This window comes from Lutjanus erythropterus, chromosome 10 (genome assembly GCF_056507025.1).
Source record: "Lutjanus erythropterus isolate fLutEry1 chromosome 10, fLutEry1.hap2, whole genome shotgun sequence".
Classification (NCBI taxonomy): Eukaryota; Metazoa; Chordata; class Actinopteri; order Lutjaniformes; family Lutjanidae; genus Lutjanus; species Lutjanus erythropterus.
Genome location: NC_139326.1, coordinates 5,821,020 through 5,843,725, shown reverse-complemented (window position 1 = coordinate 5,843,725; position 22,706 = coordinate 5,821,020). Strand labels below are relative to the sequence as shown.

Here is a 22,706-nt window from a genome sequence, read left to right as displayed (position 1 = left end):
AACATGGTCCTGTGTTGCCTGGCAACCACACAGTAAACACGGTGGGATTCCTTGAGGTCCTGGAGTGTCACAGTGTGTCACACCAGCGTCACCAGATTTCCACTAGAAAACACACACACACACACACACACAGACACACACACTCATATATATATATATATACATATATATATATATATATGTACAGTACACACACACGTAAGCCTGGAGCTTAAGGAAAAACGGGCTTTAAAAAAAACCCACAACGTCACTGACACTTCAGAACAAAGCAAAAGAAATAAAAAATAAATATGTATACAAATGTAAATATATAAGAGGAAAGGCTGGAAGAGAAAGAGGGAATTGTGATCGCTGCCAAGTGTTGATTAACTGAGGCTTTGTTATCAGAGGCTCCAGAGAAATTACACACACATTCACACAGAGAGTAAATGAGCTGTCTGAATCCCACCCTTTGCCGGTGGGGGGTCAGCCAAAGGGAAAAGAAGACGCCCCTTTAGCCTTTTGGAAGCAGAGGGGATCCAACACACACACATGGATAGAAAATTGTACACGCACACACACCTTCTCATGATGTAAGAGGAACCACTGGAACCCCCGAGCACATTCCTTCCTCTGTTGCACACACACCGAAACACACACACTCTTCTTCCAAAACCAGTTGTGTTCACACTTTCTCATGGCTCACACACTCCTCAGATTTTTATAGACACACACACAAAATTTCCGCCTCACTAACTTTCCTGAGTTGAACACCTTTTTTTTTTTTTTTTTTTTTAATCGTTTTAAGTTTTGTTCTGTTTGGAAAGTATGATACTGAACCCCATTTTCACCAACGTGATGAAAAGAAAAAGATGTAAGTCATTATAATGAGAAACTCTCTCCAAATAATGACTTAGTACGGCAAAATATTGAAGATTTTTCTCAGAATAATGACGTAGTGTTTCTACATAAGTTTTATTTCAGCAGTATCGTTCCTGTACTGCATCATAAAAGTACTAAATAAGATACTTTTTTAATTAAACTTCTAAATTTATCTGTTCCTGCTTAGCAAGTTAGCACCTCCAAATGCCTTAGTATCTGAAAACCATGACTTAGTACTTCAAAATAATGTCTTAGTGTGTTAAAATACTGAGAAACTTTCTCAAAACAATAAGTTGGTATCTCAAAAATCAGTTAGTATCTCAAAATGAGATAGTGTCTTAAAATAATGAGTATCTCACAATAATGAGATAACATATCAAGTAATGATTTAGTATCTAAGCCATTATTTTAAGGTACCAAGTCATTATTTCAAGTTTATCACTATACTGACTTACAGGATCTTTTTTCATCACACTGGTAGAAATAGGCCTCCACACAGGGGTGACTCGATTACATAACAGAGTTTCTAGTAAACCTGCAGAGGACTTGCATGTTATTTAATCACTTGAAACACAAGCACCTGCCTGGTTGTAATCACCCTCAGGCCTGGTTTATTGTCAGCAAAGTGCTGAGCATAAAGCTCAACAGTTGGTTCGTCAAATGGATTGCAGAATTAGCGCCAACATGTGTCTGGGATGAGTGTGTGTATGAGGTTTCCCCCCCTCACAGCGGATGATGGTCAGTTTTAGGGCCTGGTGGCTGAAGGGGGCAGAGAAGGGGAGGGATGGATGGGGGTGGTGTGGGAAACAATGCTGTCCTTTCTGTCCTGTCACAAGCCCGCAAAGATATTCTGGGCATAGATGAAGACTTAAATGTGTCATGTGGGAGGTATTCCGTCTAGACGCAGAGAGGGAGATTGGAGGGGAGCGACAACAAGCCGGTTGGAGGAGGGGGGGGGGGGGGTCTGGCTGGTTGAATAATCACTACTCAGTTTAATTGTCTCCTCTGCCTGCATGACCCAGCAGCACCGGCTGCGGACTGCGCTGTAATGAAAGTGAGTGCACTGAAAAAGTGGATGAGTTTGTTTTTTAGACCCGCGTTCATCCAGGAAAGAGTGCAACGGTCACACCTGGGAACGCTGGAGGAACTGACCGTTAGCTAAGCTGCTCACCTGTCAGTTATTGAGGCTACGCCTCTATGATTTCCACTACAAAACTGCACAAGCAGTTTATAATAACGGGGGCAGATTTACGACCTGAAATTCACAGTAAGTTTTTGAAACAAAGGGTCGTCGATTGCACAAAGTAAGCAAAAGCAGGTTCTCTCATTTGAAGACTTGATTTGACGGCACAGATTTTAATGTAAGCTGTAATGTCACTAAAATTTTAAATAAATAGTTAGCTAATAATGTGAGCATTACTTTTGGAATTAATACTACTCTATGCAGTGAAGCTAGACATGCTGTTGATCATGTTAATGCAGATAAACATAATTTTTAATCCATTCCTTAAACGTGTGCTTGTGTTTTTTGGTTATGGAAAAAAAAACACCACCCGCTGTGGGATTTTAAAGACCTATGAATGCTGTTCAGCAGCTGAGGAAATCCAAAGTTCTAGTTAGGAAGCATTAGTGAAAGGACAATTAGAGGTTAAATGCTTTGTTCACAATCACAAACACTTTGATGGTAATTATTAAAAGGGACAAAGAGAGTTGATCGTTCATTGTCCAGAGGATATTCCCACATTCTTGATAGCAAACTTCTGGTTAAAACACGCCCAAGCAATGTGGCGTGTGTGTGCGCGTGTGTGCATGTGTGAGTGTGTGTGTGTGTGCGTGTGCAGCTCTGACTTAGGTCACCCTCTGAGACACATTTCAGACCAAAGACCAGTTGACTGGGGGCAGCTTGTGCAAAAACCAATTCCCCAACTGGGAAAAGGCTGATTTTCCATTTCATGTTTATAGTCATAGGCTCCTGAGTAATGCTAAATATTTAATTTGGTTAAGAAATAGTTATTTAAATGAGAAATTAGGTCCCTTCATTGAGATGACTTTATGAATTTCTATCTTCATTTAAGACTTACAGTTAAAGACTCAATAACTTAAATTGAGATGAATAATTAGCAAAAAAAGAAGCTTAGAATAAACAATTTCTTCATATATTTTCATAAAATTAGAACTAAAAGTGACTAAAAGTTACTAAAAGTAATCTCTCTCTCTCTCTCTTTGTGTGTGTGTGTGTGTGTGTGTATGTGTGTGTGTACCATTGCGTCCAGTAGCTGGATGCATCGGTGCAGTTTACATCTTGTCTCACAGTAAAGACGGAAGAGAAGCCGTCCGATTGGCTGTTTCTCACAGATGCTGACATAGTCCCTCTCTGCAGGAACAAAAAGCACACACACACTTTAAAACACAACCTTTTAAGACACAGATGGACAAACAGGTGAGCAAACAAACACACACACACACACACACGTACCAATGTTGTTTCCCAGCTCAGTGCACTGGCTTATGTGAGGGAAGCGAAGGATCTCCTTCCATTTTTTACTCCTCCCTTTGCGCTTTCCTCCTCCACCTGAGAAAAACAAGAGGCGAAAACGTCAGGATGAAAGAAGTCCATAAAGTTGTCAAAGTTTGTTTTCATCAGCAAGGAGCAAATGAAGGCCTAATGGCTAAAAGGAGCAGGAGAAAGAAGGGAGGGGGGGTTGTGTGTGGGCTCCCCCCTGAATGAAATCAGTCTCAGTGTGTATATATAATTCATAGATTACGTCTCACTTCCTCCGTAAATCTCTCGTCTCTCTGCTGACTTTCTTTCCTCACTCAGTAGCTTTTCTGAAAGTGGAACAGTGTGTGTGTGTGTGTGTGTGTGTGTGTGTGTGTGTGTGTGTGTGTGTGTGTGTGTGTGTGTGTGTGTGTGTGTTTGTGTCCACACAGACAGAAAGCCCATTCTGACCGGCTCAGTTCCCATCAGAACCCGGGACTTTGCCAGACTGGATTCCACTGCTCTGAATAATCATGCATCAGCTTCCTCCTGCAGCAACGCAACACCGTCACGAACAAAAATCACTCACATTCACATTGTCTCCCTTCTGTCTTCCCTTAAACTCGCCTTTCACATTTGACCGCCTCCACATTTCCCATATAAAACATGTTGAAGTCACCTCTGCCTTCCAACGGAGGGGATTAAACAACAACTGTGAGAACTTATTTCACTGTTTTCCATCCCGTGCCCTACGTCATGTTCGCCCGTTGTCTTAATATGCAAAGAAGACCGCTCTAATGAACTGACAGGGATTTCCTTTAACCGCTCTTCGCAGTGGAAATTGGCTGCGAGCGGCTTGCCCCGACGTGAGAGGCAACATTGAGTGCATGAGAGCAGGAGAAGCAGTGACAAGCAGACATCTTTAAGTAATAACCCAGGAATGTGAGAGGCACTACGTCATGCTGGAGCCTCTGAGTGAAAGCTTGAGCAGTTTTCCCATCAATCCTCCTGCATTACTGCCTCCTCGTTCCCTCCTCTGCTGTTTGAAATGGAGCTGTTACTCTCAAATACACTATGTTGTAATATTAAATGACACACTCACTTAGACTTCAAGGAGAAATCTGTTATATAGCTACAGTAATAAATCAAAAAATGACCATATTGCAACATATTAATCCTTTAAAGTCAAGAAACTATATTCAACAATGTGAAGATTAAAGACTGAAATCTGCAACGTTAGCGTTAGCTACACAGACCGACCGCTGATGTTGGTGACCAGGATGGTTTGTGGATAAAAACAGAAGCTCGAATGAGTTTATAGCAGTTTACTTGAAGTTTGAGCTTGTAGGCCAACAACAAATGCTATTAAACTAAATGTGCAATTTGCATGCAACAAAAGAGAGAATAGCTGGACAAACATTGGGCCTCATGCAAGAACATTTTCATATTCTTGTCTTAAATTTCTTTTACTTTTTTTGTACAAAGGGCTTGTATGAACAGATTCAACAAATGCTTGAAACTTCAAATTATCCACTTGTATGTATTTGAGTGCACATGCATGAGATTTCTAAATCAGCATAATTAACACCCCAGTGATACCATATATGGCTGTGCTTCCTGCCCCACATGTCAGGAAGTGTTCATCAAAGAGAAAAAGAAGATTTTTACGAGTTTGGAGTTTGACGTCCTGCTTTCAGAGATCCATGAAGAAAGATCTGTCATTTTAACGGCATCAGAATTAAAATAACCTGCCAGAGCAAAGAAATGGGAAAAGCGTGTGCTGTTAATACCTTGTTAACAGAGGGTCAGACTGTCACTGAAATAAAGAAGAAAAGTCTAAATATGAAAATGACTTCAAAGAAAAGAAGAGAAAAAAAAAAGACTCGCCACAGTAAGAGGCGATCGATGACTGCGTCAGGAGGAAGGGTTAAGGGGAAGTTTCCACCGTGGAGAAAGAGGACAGAATAAGTGAGGAAGTTTGCCTGGACAGAGACACTTGACAGTAGGTAATAATAGATCACTGAATGAATGATGATAGACTTTATATGTAAATTTACAGAGTCATTAGTGAAAAACATTGGTTTGGATAACAAATACTGACTGCACATGGCCCTACGACAGGTCTGAACCACTTGGATATTGTGTTTGTATCTGAAAGAAAATTCAAAATATGAGCCACAAGTTCTCTTAAATCACTGGTTTGCATCACTTAAGAACAAATCTGTTTGTACGAGTGGTTCTTGCATGAAACCCAATGATTAAATCTACAATAACACATATTAGGCTAATCAGTTTCAGTATATTTGGTATTGAGGTAATCCAAAAGTAAAGGAAGGTAATCAGGTTACATTACTTTAATAATGTGATACTTGGATTGGATTATTGACTACACTTTGTAACATTTTGTATCAGAATCCTAACCCTATTTTTAGACATACACCTCATGTTATTGATTACAACAGAAAAACACTCTTTTTAATCCATTCCTTTCACTTTTGATCCCCCCCACCAAAAAGTTTTGAGGCTTGCAGGAGCTTATTATGACTTCAGGTGGTGTATGTTTTTAGATAAAGGACTCTGCGTCACCGCAGCTGACGCACGAAGAACGGCGGCCGTATCACCACAGACAAACACGGAGCATGAATGTATTAATAACTCAAGTCAAAGTATCCCCTAAGAGAATCATTAACTCCCAGCACCTGCTCCTCATCAACATTACTGTAGACCAAACAAGCTATAAACAGGCACACTTCCTTATTTACCACCAGTTGTTCTCTGAAAACAGTTAATATGTAAAGTTATGCTCCACCACAACAAAACATCGGCTCAGTCTGCTGCACCGCTGCGGCCGCTGTGTGGTCCAATATTTTAATCTCTTTTAATAAAAACATGACGTCTGCCAAAAAGCACAACAGTACAGTGAGCCGAGAAGGTCATTCCCCACGGGGGCCACCATGCTAAAAATGAACGCTACTGTAAGGCGTTTGTGGATAAAAGTGCCCACCAAATGGCATAGATTTCCTGTGAAGGGTCAACGCCATGTCAGATAATTGTACCGCACATCTATGCTCCACCCAGGCATTCAACGTCTACACAATACTGACACGACCACAAATAATGTAGTTCCTCCTTTTTCTTTCGGTGTCCTGTTTTCTTTCCTTCTCACCGCTCTCCAAACCTATTTATTTTTCATTTTCTCTCCCTCCTCGTCTCCCCCTTTCCTGCTTTCTGTAACTCGTCTCTGCTGCCGTCACCTCCCTCTCTTTCTCTGTTTCCTGTAATCCATTTTTCTTTTCAGACTCTGTTGAGGAGTTTCTGTCACCGTCACCTCTTCATCATAGCGACTCAGCTGCTGCCAGCCAATGACTGACCTCATTTGCTGCTTCAGGCCCATCAAGCCTCTTTGTTTTAGGGTTGGATAAGGACACAAGTTTACAGCTTCATGGTCATAAAAACAGAACATCGCTATGGGTCCAGGGTGGAGGAAGTATTCAGAACCTTTACTTAGTACTGACACATCTGGTACCACACTGTAAAATACTCCATTACAAGTAAAACTGCATTGAAAATGTACTTGAGTAAAAGTATGTGAGTATAATCTGAGAAACGAAGCCTACTTAAAGTATCAAAAGTAAAAGGACTCAATGCAGGGAAGCAGAAAATCTTCACATTTGTCATGTTGGATCCACTATATATTTTTTTCTGCATCAAAAATGACTTCCAACTATTATTAAAATATAAAAATATGTTTTCTGTGCAAAATCTTAACTTGTTAAGTAACTAGTTAAGTGAAGTTAAAAGTACAAACCCCAATTCCAAAAAAGTTTGTTTCTGTAAAGTTTGAGTGAGGTGTTTTTTATGATGATAAAACTGCTGATGCTTTGGCCAGAGTCAACTGTTTCCAGTTAAACAAACATGATCTTAGTTTTCTTTTTTCTGTGGCAATCCTAATTTTGCCAAACATAGCATATTGATTATGTTAATAATAATAATAATAATAATAAAAACCCTAAATGACATTCCTTATTGTGTGTTAATTCTAATAAGGAATATGAAGAGGCGGGAGTTCATGCAGCTTTTTAAAAGTAAAATTTCTCAAGCACTTTCAAGGCACCTTAAACAAAAGTTTCAAGACTCTTGACACTTTTATCATCTAAATTATTACTATAATGCAACTGCAAATCCCTTTATACGAACAATGATCAATGTATAATGTCAGTTTGTTTTACTAGCTGTTCATGTTAACTTTGATTGTATGTTTCGATCATGATTAATGCTTAAACATGTATAAACAAGTTGACAAAGTCAGGATTGTTTCATGTTAAATATTAAAATATTTTTGCTTTAGATGAGTGATGTGCATTTTTAAAGGCCTATAACCAAAATCAAACATTTTCCTAACCTTGAAAACATAATGATAAAAAATTAAGCATTTTCAAAACTGTCAAAACTTTGCACGAACCCTGATCAGAGCCCAGTTGGGTAAAAAAAGATCTGAACATCCACATGTGAACACACCCAACCGCTCCCTCAAACATGCAAATATTATGCATAAATTACCCAGACTCCTTCATCTGGGTCTAACAAGTCATTTCCTGTCTCTGATCATCTGTGGCCTCGATCCAACACAACCCTCAAAAAGTTCAAATGAGTTCAGACTCCGTGTTGCATTGTTGGTGGCCTTGAGCTGTTGTGTATCTGCTCACTGGAGGGGAAATATTCTGGCGGGATGGAGCAAACTAGGTCTGAGGGGGAAGTTTACAAAAGGATTGTAAATATCAACATAAAAGGAAGCAGAGAGATTTCAAAATGATGGTACGAAGCCGCAGGAAAAACTTCCACTTGCGTGTTGTTTTATGTCCAGATCAGCGCCTCTGGGGTTCTGCTTAACAAAACTGGGCTGTTAAAAGTATGAATACGCTCGTAAATGTCGATCATAAACCCTCGTGTCCTCACACCCCCACATTTATTTCATTCTCTATTAGGAGTTTTCAGTCTCTCATGGTCTGTCACTTACACACGAGCAGAAATATGCACGGCGCCGTGGGTACGCTGCTGCACACAGGAACTTGTCGGTCTAATTTGTTCCATGAGAGCAGTGTGGTCGCCGCCCGTTATTTGTGTTTCTGCTTAGCAGCTCTGACATCATCAAGGCATGTCAAGTGAAGCAAAAATAAGGTCAGAGAGGGAACGACATCCGTCTGGCGCGGCACCAGGGGGTTACCGGCATCCCAAACATGTGTGTGTGTCTGTGTGTGTGTGTGTGTAGTGTTTCTACTGTGACCTCTCTCTAGTAATGTCCTCATGCTCAATTTAACCAACTCGGGGCAGTTCTGCGGGCCCCATCCGTCCACACATTCAAAAACGTCCCTGCTTAGCTGAGAGGTTAGACTCAAAGTGTTGACATATAAAAAAAAATCTAAGCCATTAAAGAAACAGTTCACCCCAAATCAAAATTTGTGTTTCGTCTTGCCTGCAGTGCTACTCATCCACTAAAGCTGCAACAACTAATCGATTATTTAGCGATTGTCAAATTAATTGCCAACTATTATGATAATCAATTAATTGTTTTAGTCATTTTTTTAAGAAAAAAAAGTCTAAATTCTCTGATTGCAGCTTCTTAAATGTGAATATTTTCTGGTTTCTTTACTCCTTTATTATAATTAACTTAATGTCTTTGGGTTGTGAGCAAAACAAGACATCTGAGGACGTTATCTATCACTGATTGACATGTTTACCAAAAGGTCCTTCCTTTCTTTCGACTGCTGTGATGAGGAGAAACAGAAACATCAAGGATGGCGCATCTATTTTAAACCACAGGTTGGCGGCGCAAAAAACTTTGCTGACACAGAGCCAGGGTGAGCAATTTTTCAAGTAAGTTGCTCAGCCTCTTTGCTGACGCACAGAGTAAGTTAGGACGCCCTCATTTAGCATTTAGCTTTTTAATGTTGCTATGGTTACAAGTTGGTTTAGCGGATGGATGTTGAACAGTCATTAAACTACATGTGCGTTAAACGGTTTTAACGCTCACCTGCTGGCCAATCAGAAAGAAGTATTCAACAAGACCGTGGTATAAATTGCAATATATTGCGACACTGTATACAAGGTGATATATTGCTATTTTCTAGAACTAATTTGAGAAAAACTGTCATAGTATAAAGAACATTCCAGGGTTTAAACGCAACATAAAATTACTCACTGCCACTTATCTTTGCATGTATCAAAATACCACGATACAGTGTGTTGAGAATCGATACAGTATCACAAAACATAATATCCAAACACTCAATATGTTCTTACAAATCGGCGGCTGATATCTCCAAAACTCTGCAACTCACATAAAAAATATCTAGGTGCATTTTTAATTTTAAAAAAACTGTTCCTTTAATGGCTTAGATTCTTTTATGTGTCAATTTCTAGTGCACACACTCGCAGACGGTTTCTGAGGTTTCAAACACCTCCACTTACACTGTCACTCCAGACTGCAGTCTGAGCTGCTGTGGACAACCAGCCGAAACCACATCCTGAATCTCACGCTGTGCATCTGGCAGCATATATGTAACAACAACATCATCATCAGCAGCAGCAGCAGAATGTGATGTGAGAGCGCTGGCAGAGAGGAGCGCTGTGTGAACATGCACTATTGTCTCTACACCTACACTCTGCAGAAAGTGAGATTTTGGTGACTCTTCACACTCATCTTCTCCTCCATGCACCGACCTAAAATCTCATTCTTGCTCACAAACAGAACAGCAGATCACCACTTTCTGATTATCCAACTCATTCTCACATCACCTCCTTTGTCTGATCTGTTAAATGTCGGCCTCGCAGGTTGAGTCATATACTGTGGTGGTCAGTGAGGTACCAACAGTGAAGCCAACAATCACGAGACGATGATATAAACGCCTTTGTTCTCTCAAAGTCTTCCTTCTCTCAAACAATGTCCGACTGTGAGATATGTGGAATATATTTGCATCAGAGCTGCAGGTGCAGGCCAGTGTCCTTGTGCATGCAAACCATGACTGGTAAATACACAACAAGCATATTATTAAGCAAAGACGACAACTTTGCATCAGCGTCTGTCTTTAAAACATCCTTTTCATGCTTCTCTGCAGAGTGATTCAGCACGGCATACAGTCCTGCTTTATCACATGAGACATCTCAACACAGTACTACTGTAGATATAAATCTCTTACCAAACAAAGACAGAGAAGGAGCTGTGTGGAATTAACTCACACCTCTCCACATGTGCTTTTCATGCATTGTGCAGCAAGTCACACACGTGTTTGAATGTGCGAGAAAGAATGTAGAATTTCATAAAACATGAATATATACAAGAATTTACCTGTTCATTAAATATATTACACCTGTACAAGCTAATGCAGTCCAGCCAACAATACTGCAATAAATCCTATTCAAGGTTAAAGGGATAGTTTGGATTATTTGAAGTGGGGTTGCATGAGGTAGTGGCCTTAATCGTAAGGCTTTACAGTCATAACATGTTTTCTCGCTACGTAAATATCATCACGACGTCATCACATCAGCATGTGGACGGTGTAGTTCTTCACATATATCAACAGGATTCGTCCACTTTGCAGGAAACGGTAGCTGAAAGTAAATAAAAATTAAGCTCTGAAGCTGTAAAGTTGTTTGCATGTTGTAGAGCTAAAATCCACACGGCTGTCTGCATGAATCTCATCCTCATTAGTTAGCATAGTTTTACTTTGTCATGTAGCTGCTGCTCTGTAAGCAACACCACAGACCAGAGGCTCATTTGTAAAATATTATTTATTCCATTATTATACAGGGAGTCCCCAAAATGCATGCATCGTATTGACCAATAGGCTACTTTGTGTTCAGTCAGATGTCTACATCAAATTAAGGTTAAATTATATTTTTACAACTCCAATCAATCAAATTTTTATCTTTGTAAGTGTAGTCAAGGAAGGACATAAATGCACCAACTGGAATATCTGGTAAGTTTTAATATCATTATGTTTCATACATTATCTGATCACATCCTTGGTATGAAATTACCGTATTAAACAGTTGCTTGACCGAAATATTGTTGTTTGTTTAATGGAGTTTTTCAGCCATGTTACAAACATACCTCACGCGGTTACAACTGAGACTCAACATCAAATGGCGTCCGCTTTCAGTTTAATTATTCACCACTTGGTTTCTCTTTTGAAAAACTGTAATCGGTTTATGACAGAAGACATGTAGGTAGTTTGCCTGAAGATATTCCATCTGTAGGTAGAAAAATCTTGTATGAAAGTGAAAAGTGAAAAATTGTGGTGACTCTCTCCCACTTATCCATAGACAGTGTATTACCTACAGTAGATGGCAGTCAGCATGCCTCCAGTTTGGAGAAGCAGCAGGAAGCAACGCACTGCTGTGGACAGAGTCCGCAACAAAAAGCATTTTAGCCACCTAAAAAAGGCCCACCTGAAAAATTAGTATCTGTTTAAAAGGTATAATATGCAATATTTCCTTAAAAAACAATGTACTGACTCATACAAACACAATCCAAACACACAGTAACACAAACAAATTAAGTGGTAAACCAGCAATTCCAGTGTTACATGAGGTAAACTTAGTGTTTTGCCAAAGGTCTGGCTTATATAAGGGTGGTTTCCCATCAGTCTGATGGCGAAGTAAAATGGTGAAAAACTTCTAAATGTAGCGTAAACTTTAAATGATACTGATGTCCACAACAGTACATTGTGTAGCTGGTACACACCGACTATGGATAAGTACCTCATACAACCCCACATCAAAAGATCTGGACTATCCCTTTAAGTTTTTGACACTAATTGATTCAACACTACAGTAAAATCTGAAGTCTTATTTAGATTGTGGCGTTCTCCCCCACATTTATTTCTTCATGTGAAAAACTTGAGCTGGATGACTGAGAATCTTCACAGATCTGTGAAAGACTTGTTATTGAAAAGAGGACATTTTCTGGTTAGCCCTGTGGTTTTGTTTAACTGTAGAAGTGTGTGTTTGTGCGTGTGGTCTGTGTGCCACAGGAAGTCGAGGGAAACGCTGCCCAGACCTGAGCAGAAGGGGAGGACTATAGCAGGAAGAAGCTCTTTGTTGCCCTGTTCCACCATGATGATGTCATGTCGGTCCCTCTGTCCAGCCGCCTTATTACCATCCAGAACGAGCCCCTCCGTCCACGTATTCCTCATTATCGCAATAATAACGGGACAATCCGGCTGTAACATCTGCTAACGCGCTCAGAGCAAACATCTGTGACGTACGCCATCAAACCTGGCAACACTCGACTATTCTTCTGGCTGCTGCGGAAGGTCACATGTTAAACCACTTAATGAGGGGTCATAAACTCAAAATCAGTCATAGACAATAAAAGAGAGATCTTATCAGCAGTATTGATGCTAGTGTACAGCTGTGCTGCATTCACAATAACACCACAATCTAACTTAACAATGCAGCTGCATGAAAGCTGCATGCGCTTAAGATTGATTAAGACAAAAATAAAGTGTGAAACATATGAATGGGGATAAAACAGCAGTGATAAATAGACAATTCATCAGTAGCAATGAGACAATTGTTCAATATGTAGGAGTTGCACAAGCAAAAATGAGTAACAGCAAGTTGGAGCAATACTGTATGGGTCATTAAAAGCTATCAATAATTATTGATATTGACTGATTAAACATTTTTAGATAATTTTTCAGTTATATCGCCCAGCCCTCGTGTAACGTGTTGCTCTCAGCTACATTTGCACAAAGCTATTAGAAAAAATGCACAAGCATGACTTTTTTTTCCTGTCTTTATGTCCTTGTAAACATTACTGCTATAAATAGCGCTCAGCCCAAGGGCAGGAGCAATGTGTTGATACAAACTGAGGTGGTCAAACCGGTCCGTGACCTCAGAGCTGGTGAGCTGTGACAGTTGTCGCTGGAGTAACTGTACGTGTGTTCACCAGAGAGCAGACGAGTGCAGGAAGATACTGAAAAACTTGCACGCAAAGGGGCAGAAATCTGACAAAAGCAGCAGGAGGCAGGGTACGTTTCCTGTCTGGGACGAGTCATGTGCCACAAGTTTCCTGTTCTATAAATAAATATAAAATATGGAATGTGAAGAGGGGGGCAGAAACATTCAATAGGCTGATATTATATAACCCACCAGGCCGATCAAAGCAGCACACACACAGCGCTTACAGGGCTCAGGGCAGGGTAATACACGCTGTTTGCTCATCCATAAAGATCCAGGAGGACAGAGCAGAGTCCACATGAAGCTCACCATAATAGGGCGCTCCTACGCTCTGACGCGGCGTTAGTGTGTTTGTTCACCTCCATAAATGTTTTGATAGGGCGAACGCTATGGCTGTGTAATCCTAAATCTCTGTGAGGGATGATTTTATTTCTTCTCGCTTGAGGTGAAACTCTGCAGTTACATCACAAGTCAGCAAACATGGAGGAGAGAACTCCCAATGAAAACAACACATCCAACTTATCAAACTGATGGTGGTGGTGCACTGTACACGGATAGATATTATTGAACGTGTGTGTGTGTGTGTGTGTGTGTGTGTGCATACACACAAACAGCACAAAAACCCATCATGACGATAGGGTTAAAGTGATTACATTGCCCTTCTCAAGCCGTCTCTGTTCTCTAGAGCTGTTCTCCATTTCCTTTTTGTCCTCAAACACACAAACCCTCTTCATAAAGAGGTTTGTTCCACGTCATGTTCTCGTGTTGACATTCCATGTTCTTTTGTCCCTGTTATGGCAACATCCCTCGAAAGAAAAAAAAAAGGTACTGGAGAGTGGGTTGTGGCCTTTACTTAGCTGAAGTGCTGAGAGGAAGCTGCTGTTTCAGTTTTCAGTAGAGCTGATACACTTATCACCCGCTTAAATCACAATACTTAGGTTGATTTGAAAAGTGTTGCGAATATTAAGTATTGCAATTTTACATTATGATCTATTGTGATTTTTACCTACTGGACCATATGAAACAGCTGAATCATAAACTTCTAGAGACTGTACTGTATATCATGACTCCTATTTCTAAAAACAATACACAGGCTTTTATTCTGCAGCATCTTTTCTACACTGCATATAAAAGTAGTACATAAAATACTTCTTGATGTAAACTAGTTGTACTAGTTTTATTTATTAGTACTTTATTTACTTTGTAAAACCTTGTGGACTTCTTTTGTTTTATTTATAAAATCATAAATTTTCACATATCTTTGAGAAATGATGCGGTACATTTTGTTTAAAGGTAATGTTGAAAACATCTATTTTAATTCAACAAATTTGTACTGGAGACATAAAAACTATGAAATATGGAATTATATGGAATCAAGTTTGAAAAAATATGTTTTTGCTTTTTAAGAATGTAAAATATAAAAGCCTTTCACACGCTGATTTAATTACATCTTTGTAATTAAATCTTTCATTATAAGTGCTGAAGACAGCGTGCGGGAGACTTTGCTTTTTATTGTCGACCCATGGTCTTCTCCTACACCCCTTGATAACCTCAGTGTGCAAAAATTTATTGCTCTTTGATAGTTTAGATTTTTCAAAGCAGCCACCTTTTGCTTTGATGACAGCTTTGCACACTGTTGGTATGATCTGAACCACTGAATGAGAAGTGTGTCCAAACTTTTGACTGGTTCTGAATGCTTATTTCAATAAAGCCTCTGGCGAGAGTTTGAGTTACTCTAAATTTTGACACCATGTTTTTTTTGTTTTGTTTTTTTTACTGCAAATGCATATCGATCCCAGTTATCAGTTTCCTTGATTACTAATAATAGCTTATCAGTATTAGCTCTGAAAAATCTTATCACATCCATGTTTTAAAAGGTGTTGGTATTGTATAGTATTGGAACATGTGCCAGAGTTTGCATGGACATGTTTGAGGAGTACACAGCCTAGCATTTAGCTCCTCATACAGCAGGAGACATTAGGAAGGAAGCTTCCTACGATACAGTATTGATTATTCCCTGATTAAGACACATCAAATATTCATCGGATGTTCCGGTAAAGAGATATGGCAGCAATGCACAGCGCAGGAAGCACATCTCAGGCCGTATGGTGCATGGAGACAAACAAAATGCAGCGTCAGTAATCAGCTGTACGTCTGACGTGGGGAAGAACAGATATCATCAGTTTGGCTGCTCGGTGAATTCCTGGAGTACTTCAGTGACGAGCCGCTAAAACTCACATTTTTTCTGCATCCACTTTCCCTCGGCCCACCTTGTCTACTTCTACTTTAGATAATTATCTCCTATATTTCCCAGAATTCCACTCGACAACCCCCGGAGAACAGGCGTGAACTTGTTGCATCCAGCTGAGTTATGTATACTGTATGTGTGGGTAGAGGCAGCAATAACAATAGAGATAGTAAGAGCCAGAGAGCTGAATTTTTCCACTCAAGAAAAAATGAGTCACACTCCTACTCAAAACACAGCGAGCCTTGTGGCGCGTTGTCGATGGAGAAATGGGCATCTCTGCTTCTTCTTTGGTTTATTTCTCTATGTTTTTTTTTTTTGCTGCTGGTAGAAGATGGAGAGCCAAGAAAAAAGACCTTGCACTTTAATCCTGAAGGATTCACACAGAAAAAAAAACCCTGACATTAAGTGTTCATGCAGAAAAGTTTCCTACCATTTGAACTGAAACTGTGCTGAAAATACTTGAAACCATGAAATAAATGACGACACCTGCATGAATAACAAGCAAACAAAAATGGCAATAAGTTAAGATAGTTCCTAAAATTCTTTCCATTGCCATAGTTTAATTTGGTGGAATATTTGCATGTAAGCTCAGGAGCATTTGAATAGCAAACCATCAAAATGTGCAATCCATACAACACTTTCACTTTCTATATCCTCTGATATTCTTATTGGTCTACTGTTGGTTTTAGTTGTTTTATTTTATTATGTATCTTTTTTCACCCTTTTAGATGGTTTAGGATTCTCATGTCTTACTATTTTACTTGTCAGTTACTAGTCTTAATTTGTTTTGTTTTGTATCCCTTTTGGTTTTAACTCCAGGATTTTTATGCATCTTCTTCTTGTGGCTGCAAGTTTCGCAGCTCACGCTTGGTGCAGCACATTGTGCGCCTACAAGGAATGAAACGTTTGCTTGCTTGCTTGCTCTAATTTTCGGTGTGATGATGTTTAATGTCCCCAACAAGCTCTTTCGTCACATGTAGCCACTTGTTAGCGACCGCCTTTTTAAAGACATGTAAAAGCTTCAAAATTATTGTTTTTTTTTTTATTACAATATGCCTGAAAATACACATCACTGTGCAGCACCTATCCAATGCACAGACGCTCTAGTTAGCCACAATGGATCGCTTTGTAACTTTACAAGCAAAAGACTCTGACACACCCTCCACCACAAAAACCACCGGTGAAAGAGCAGAGGTTGAGGCTAATGCACCTCATATTATCCAAACTTCAACTGCTCCTGACCTCGCAGCTACGATTAAGTCCAAGCGAGAGAAGACACGAAAATATTCAGTGCTATATACGTAGCAGGGCCTGTCGTGGAACAAAACCTGAAAATCTTTTAAGTTTGTTAAAAGACTTTTTCACTGGGGAAATGTTACTTATTATAGCTTTAAAGACATGTAACTGAGACTAGAGCTACAAGTTACAATTATTTTCTTTATTGATTGAACAGCTAATCTATTAATTGTTTAGTCTTTGAAATGTCAAAATCAGCAAATACCCACATCGTAGAAGCTGCACACTCCGATCCGCTAACCACTATTTTTGGGATACAGACTTAATATTATTACTGGTAACCCTGACTGCCAGTAAACATTGTATCTCAAGGGGTCTGATGTTGCAGGCTGAGTGCTCCTGATGCATGAATGCTGGGAAGTGAAAACATGAAATTTTTAATAATCAAAGCAAATCAAATCTGAGAGAAGTGATAAATTTAAGATGTGTAAGAATGGGTCATGAACAGCCCTGCAGCTCTGTGAAAGTTTTCTTTTCCTGTCCCTGCTTTCCCATCAGAAGAAGTCAGCGAACAAACAACAGGCTTGTTTCCCTCCTGTGTATTTTACTCTCCCCTCCATTAAGGCTCTCTACCCAATAAAAGTCGGCGGCATTATGTCATGGTCCCGTCCTTTCAGAGGGGTCCTGAGGGAGGAGCGCTGCAGGCAAGTGTTTTTGTTTATGTATGAGCTGGAGAGACAGTTTGTGTGTCTACTGTATATTATTCATGCCCATTAGGAACAACAAAGGCCTTTGTTGTGTGTTTGATTCAAACAGGTTATTAGCTCATTTCACTAGAATTATGTTTGTCCTGATGACAGCAGCTCCCCCGGCTTGCTGAGACTTGCCGTGGCGTCACGTGATGAAGCAACACTGCCCCCCAACCCTGCACCATTAACCCCTCTGCAGCAGGAACTCAAAGACACCATGCGCAAACCACTTGTACAGACAAATACCTAAAACCTGTTATCTCATGTTATCTCGCATAGCTTCATGTAGTTGCTGATCGGTTGAACTGAATCTGGGACTCTGACGATCCGGTTGCACTTTGGAGGATCCCAAATGACTGGATACCTCCATATTTAGATATTAATCATGCAGGCATGTCTCTATGGATTCTCCCATTTGTAATTTAGCACAAGAACAAGTCCATCATTCATTAAACCCCACATGATTCTGGACCAATGTCAGATAACTACATGGTATTACTACTGAAGTAGCCTGGGATCATGGTGTGTTAAATAGCTGCCATAGCTGATGAAAATCTGACATGACTCAGGCAGAAATCATGTTCAAAGATGAGATCATGTAATACAGTTTTATTCACATTACGTTTAGTCAAGTTTGCAGGTTTGCATAGGTCTAACATTTTTAGACATTTTAAAGGAGCAACTGCACGTGCAAAAATGAGTACTGCAGTCCAGATAGCAAGTTGGAGCCATAGACTGTAAATTAAACAGACTGAAAATCCAATTTAACGTACAATCTACGGTTGAAGCGACTTGTTTACTGCCGCCCCCACCCCACCCCCAACAGACTCCAAGATGTTCATGCAGACTGCAGGAACACTGCAGGAGCGCAGGACGTGTGCAACATCATAAACTGACAATATAAAAACGAAAATAAGTCAACCCTAACCCTCCACTGTAAGTTTATCAGCTGTTTATAACTGTCAATTGTCTGTCGATGTACAGTTCAGCCTGTTATCCTGAAAATAAAAGCTCTATGCTCTGAAAATACACACTCTGGACTTTGACTGCCGGTCTCCATTAACATATTGCTCAAGTTAACCGTCATAAACATCTACTCCTTCTACAAGATTATTAATGATTTCTTACGACTCATAAACAGACACTCACTCATTTCACACTCACTCAGTCTCTGCAGTAGAATCTACTGAAACTACTTTCTTTTCTAATATAAAGCGCTGAATTTCACACCAGATCTGACCCCGAACTTGATTTTTTTTTTTTTACTCGTGCAGCTACAACCTGCAAAAACACGACAGGCCGAATGTGAAAGCCAGCAGGCGGTGGAGTGGAATTCAGCCTAGTAGCCCAAACTAAATACCCCGGGTCTGTTACCGCAATTCAAGAAAGGCATCTGGATGCGGCGATGCAATTTTTTCCCCCTTACTCTCATTCACTTCGACAGCCGATGACGTTCGCTCGCCTGGCTTGGAATCTGCGACCGCTGCCAGCAAGAGTTGTGAATGGGGAGGCAGCACACACACACACACACACACAGTTAATAAGCTCAGGGTCTGCTGCACTGATGTTGCTCTCGTCAGAATGGCCGGGTTCAGGTTACATTCAAACAAAGGAATTCACCCCCACACCCCTCATCTGCTCTCACACACATAAATCTACAGTGTACCCTGGTATTAAACCTGCTCACTCAGCCTACTTATGTGTCAGCCAACATTAAAACGGCAGATCCAAACAGCTCTCACTGAAACAAACAGCCATGTCAGGCTTGAATAACTCAGTGGAACTTTTCTTTTTGATCTGCTGTGACCCCCAATTTCCTCCGACAGCGGAGCTTTTAAAACATCAGCACACCGGCGTTTCCTGCTGCTCTGTCACGGCGAACGGCGCCGTAGCTGTCAGATGATACTCAGATGATCGTGCTGCAGATCGGGGTGTTTCATTTCACCGCATACTCATCATCCATAAAGTATCTTCCGCAGAGACCGGAGAGCAGCTCCACAGGAAGATGGAGCTCGGATGGCAGTAGCCCACTCAGTTTGTTATGTAACGATCAATTTGATTAAATAGCTTATGGGTTGCATCTGACTGATAGTGTATAATACCATTTGGCTTTATGTAAGACAGTGGTCACTTCAGGATATGGTTCAATACGATCAGAGCTGCTTTTTTCCCCTATGGAAATCAAAATTGGTTATATTTTCCACTGTGATTAACATGAAAGATATAAATTGTCAGTCAATTCTGATCTGAATCTGATCGGAGAGTTTCAGCACATATAAATCTCTCATCTCTAGGTTCTTGTACTCAGTGACTGTTCCTCACAAGCAGGATGCGTGGTAATATTGCCACGTCAGCTGAATCTGCTGATAAAAGCTTTAAAATGAAATAAAGCGTCCTGAAATTAACACTTCAGCTGATAAGACGATGCAAGCAAGTTGCAATTTGCAATGATGCTCAGAGTCAGTCCTGTGAGGAGGAACCAAATTGTATCCCTTCAACAATTTACATATATTTACCCATTTTAAGGGCATTTTTGATATTTTTCAACCTGGACTATTTTTCCATGTTTTGTGTCTAAGTCACTAATGGGATTAACAGTTTTTTAAACTGGTCCAGTATTAGCAGCCAGCGGAAGCCAAACTGAGCTGTAATATAATCCTTAAGGGCAACTGTGCACCATCAAAGTATGTTTATTGCCACTGACAGGCTCAGACTGTCATTGTAAGTGTCTGACAACATTATGGAAAGAATCAAACAGCCGTTATCTCACTCTGTTCAAAACAACCAGATTCCATTAACAAAACAACCTGTCTGGTCTACTGCTGCCTCCATCAATTTGTTTGTTTTTACGGTTTTGTGTGACTTTTGGTGTTTTAAAGAGTTTAAAACCGATCGAGGCAGCAGTAGACCACACAGGTAAAATTACTGTTTTTCTCAACGGAGTTTGGTTACTTTGAACAGAGCGATACAGCAGCTGTTCCTGATCTTAAAAGGTCCACCTCTGTGTTGACCGTCAGACGCTGTTGTCAGCCGCAAAAATAAGCATTTTCAGTGGATTTACTTTCACTGTGCAGTTGGTCCGAAGGATTACGTTTCTCGCTCAGTTTTGCTTTCGCTGGCTGCTGTGGTCTCGCTCAGCACTGAACGAAAAATTGTTGTCCCCAATTAGTCACATAGGCACAAAAACATGGAAAAATAGTCCAAGACGAAAAAATACTAAAGTTACAATTTACAAGCCGTGATCTTGAATTTGTGAAGACCACAGAGAAACAGGCAACAGCGAGAAAAAACTGTCAGCAGTGGTTCTTAGTTTGCCCACATTTTCAAAAAAGCCTTGTATTATGTCTCCATGATTACACGTTAATTCCATCACAGGTGAGACTTGATGTTCTCTGCAATCAGCTGAAGAAAATATGTGCATGTACCGTAATCTGAAGTCAGCAAAAATCCAGTGTCATGCATCTCTATTCACAAGATCTCAGACCAGCACACTCTTAGAGATAGGAGAACCCTTTTTGGTTTCTTTTTAGAGAGGTGCCACGTGGAACCATTACAAAGAGTTCTACCTAGGACCCAACACAAAGGCTTATACCTAGAACTGTTTGTGAAAGGTTCTACTAAGAACCCCAAGTGAGAGAAACCTTCTATGGTGTAATGGTTCCACCCACCCCACCCCGTTGTCATTCTATGCAGAATATTTCTATGTTGACATGAACCTACCAAGGGGGTTCTATCAAGAACCCTTTTTATATTCCAAGGGTTTTATCTAGAACCCATCCAGGAGGTTCTACCAAGAGCCTTTTTATATTCCTCAGGTTTTATCTAGGACATGCTAAGGGGGTTTTACAGACAATATTTTTTATATTTCAAGGGTTGTATCTAGAACACACTTGGGGTTTTATGCAGAACCTTTTCATATTCCAGGAGGTTCTACTGAGAACCCTTAATATTATGGTACAAAATTTCCTTTCTTTCTTCAAGGATTTAAGAACTCTTTTTTCTCAAAACGATCCTTTGGATGAAAAGGGTTCTTAATGGAACCTGTAGTCTTGTAAAGAACCCTTGACAAACAGTTTCTCCAAACGGTTGAGGGTAGAACCCTGTTAGAAGCCTTATTTCTAAGAGTGTGCTGTCAGATCAGTCATGGCTGACACAGAAGAGCCACAGAGCGATGTGAGGTTGGCACAGGGCCTGTTTTGCCGCCGCTGGCCTGGAGATATCAATAGTTTTTTATTTGTACGCTTCACGGCCGCTCGCTCGGGTTTTCTGATCGGGGAGGTGCGAGGACGCTGGCATAAAACACAGCGAAGATTTAACGTGTAAACTGGGCCCTTCCTGTTGTGGGTCCCCGGGAGCGTTTGGACAGAGGCTGCGTGCTTCGCGCTGCCTCAGCTGCGGGCCTGAGACGTACTCCCATAAACAAACAGGAATAAACACTTTTTATTCGCCCCATTCACATTCTGTAACTGCTGCTGCTGGGACGTGACCTAAAATGAGCCTCTGACTGTGTATATACTAAAGTCTGCCACACATGAGAGCACGGTGACCAGAACGGGTGAAATTCAGCACAGGAAGTCGGGGGTGGGCGTGCCATGTTAGACTGATTACAATAGAGTAATTCAGAGTAACATCATTTGTTGTTAATATCAGTTACAGATTGTAATGACGATATGAAACACAGTCTCCTGGCACAGGTGGCAGGTATGTTACGGTCATTTTAAAGGTATTTTTAGCAGATAAGACTGTCATTAAGCTGCAGGAGCTCACACACACATTTTAGATAATTTTTATCACAAATTCCTCCCACGGTCCGGTTTAAACTGGTCGAATGACATCAACAATCCATTATTTACTTTAGTCTTATCAGTGAATACACGTCTGTAATACTCTGACAAATTTGGCAAAAACGACGATTGTAAAAACACAAAAAGTTGATAAAACTGGGCATTTCAAGGCAACTTACTTCAATGGATTTTGAGACCAAATCGAACCCTTAAATTTTGAAAAAGTTTGACCAACTAATAATGTTTTGTTGAGATAATTTACTTTTCTTCTTTAGATAAATAAATTAAAATTTATCCAGAGAAGAAAAGTAAATTATCTCAACTAATGGTTATAGGTCTGCAAAACTTTAAGTTTAATTCAAATGTTAAAGCAGAAATCTATAATA

General features: G+C 40.2%; 1 protein-coding gene across 1 annotated transcript in view; it reads right to left on the bottom strand.

Moving 5' to 3' along the window:
• Positions 1-22,706, bottom strand: part of grk5l (G protein-coupled receptor kinase 5 like) — a 37,904-nt gene that overhangs the window by 10,079 nt on the left and 5,119 nt on the right. The window contains exons 2-3 of the mRNA XM_084728023.1: positions 3,338-3,433; positions 3,123-3,235 (exon numbers count right to left, since the gene is read on the bottom strand). Of these exons, the coding sequence (XP_084584149.1) occupies positions 3,123-3,235; positions 3,338-3,433 (209 nt within the window). The remainder of the gene's footprint in view (positions 1-3,122; positions 3,236-3,337; positions 3,434-22,706) is intronic.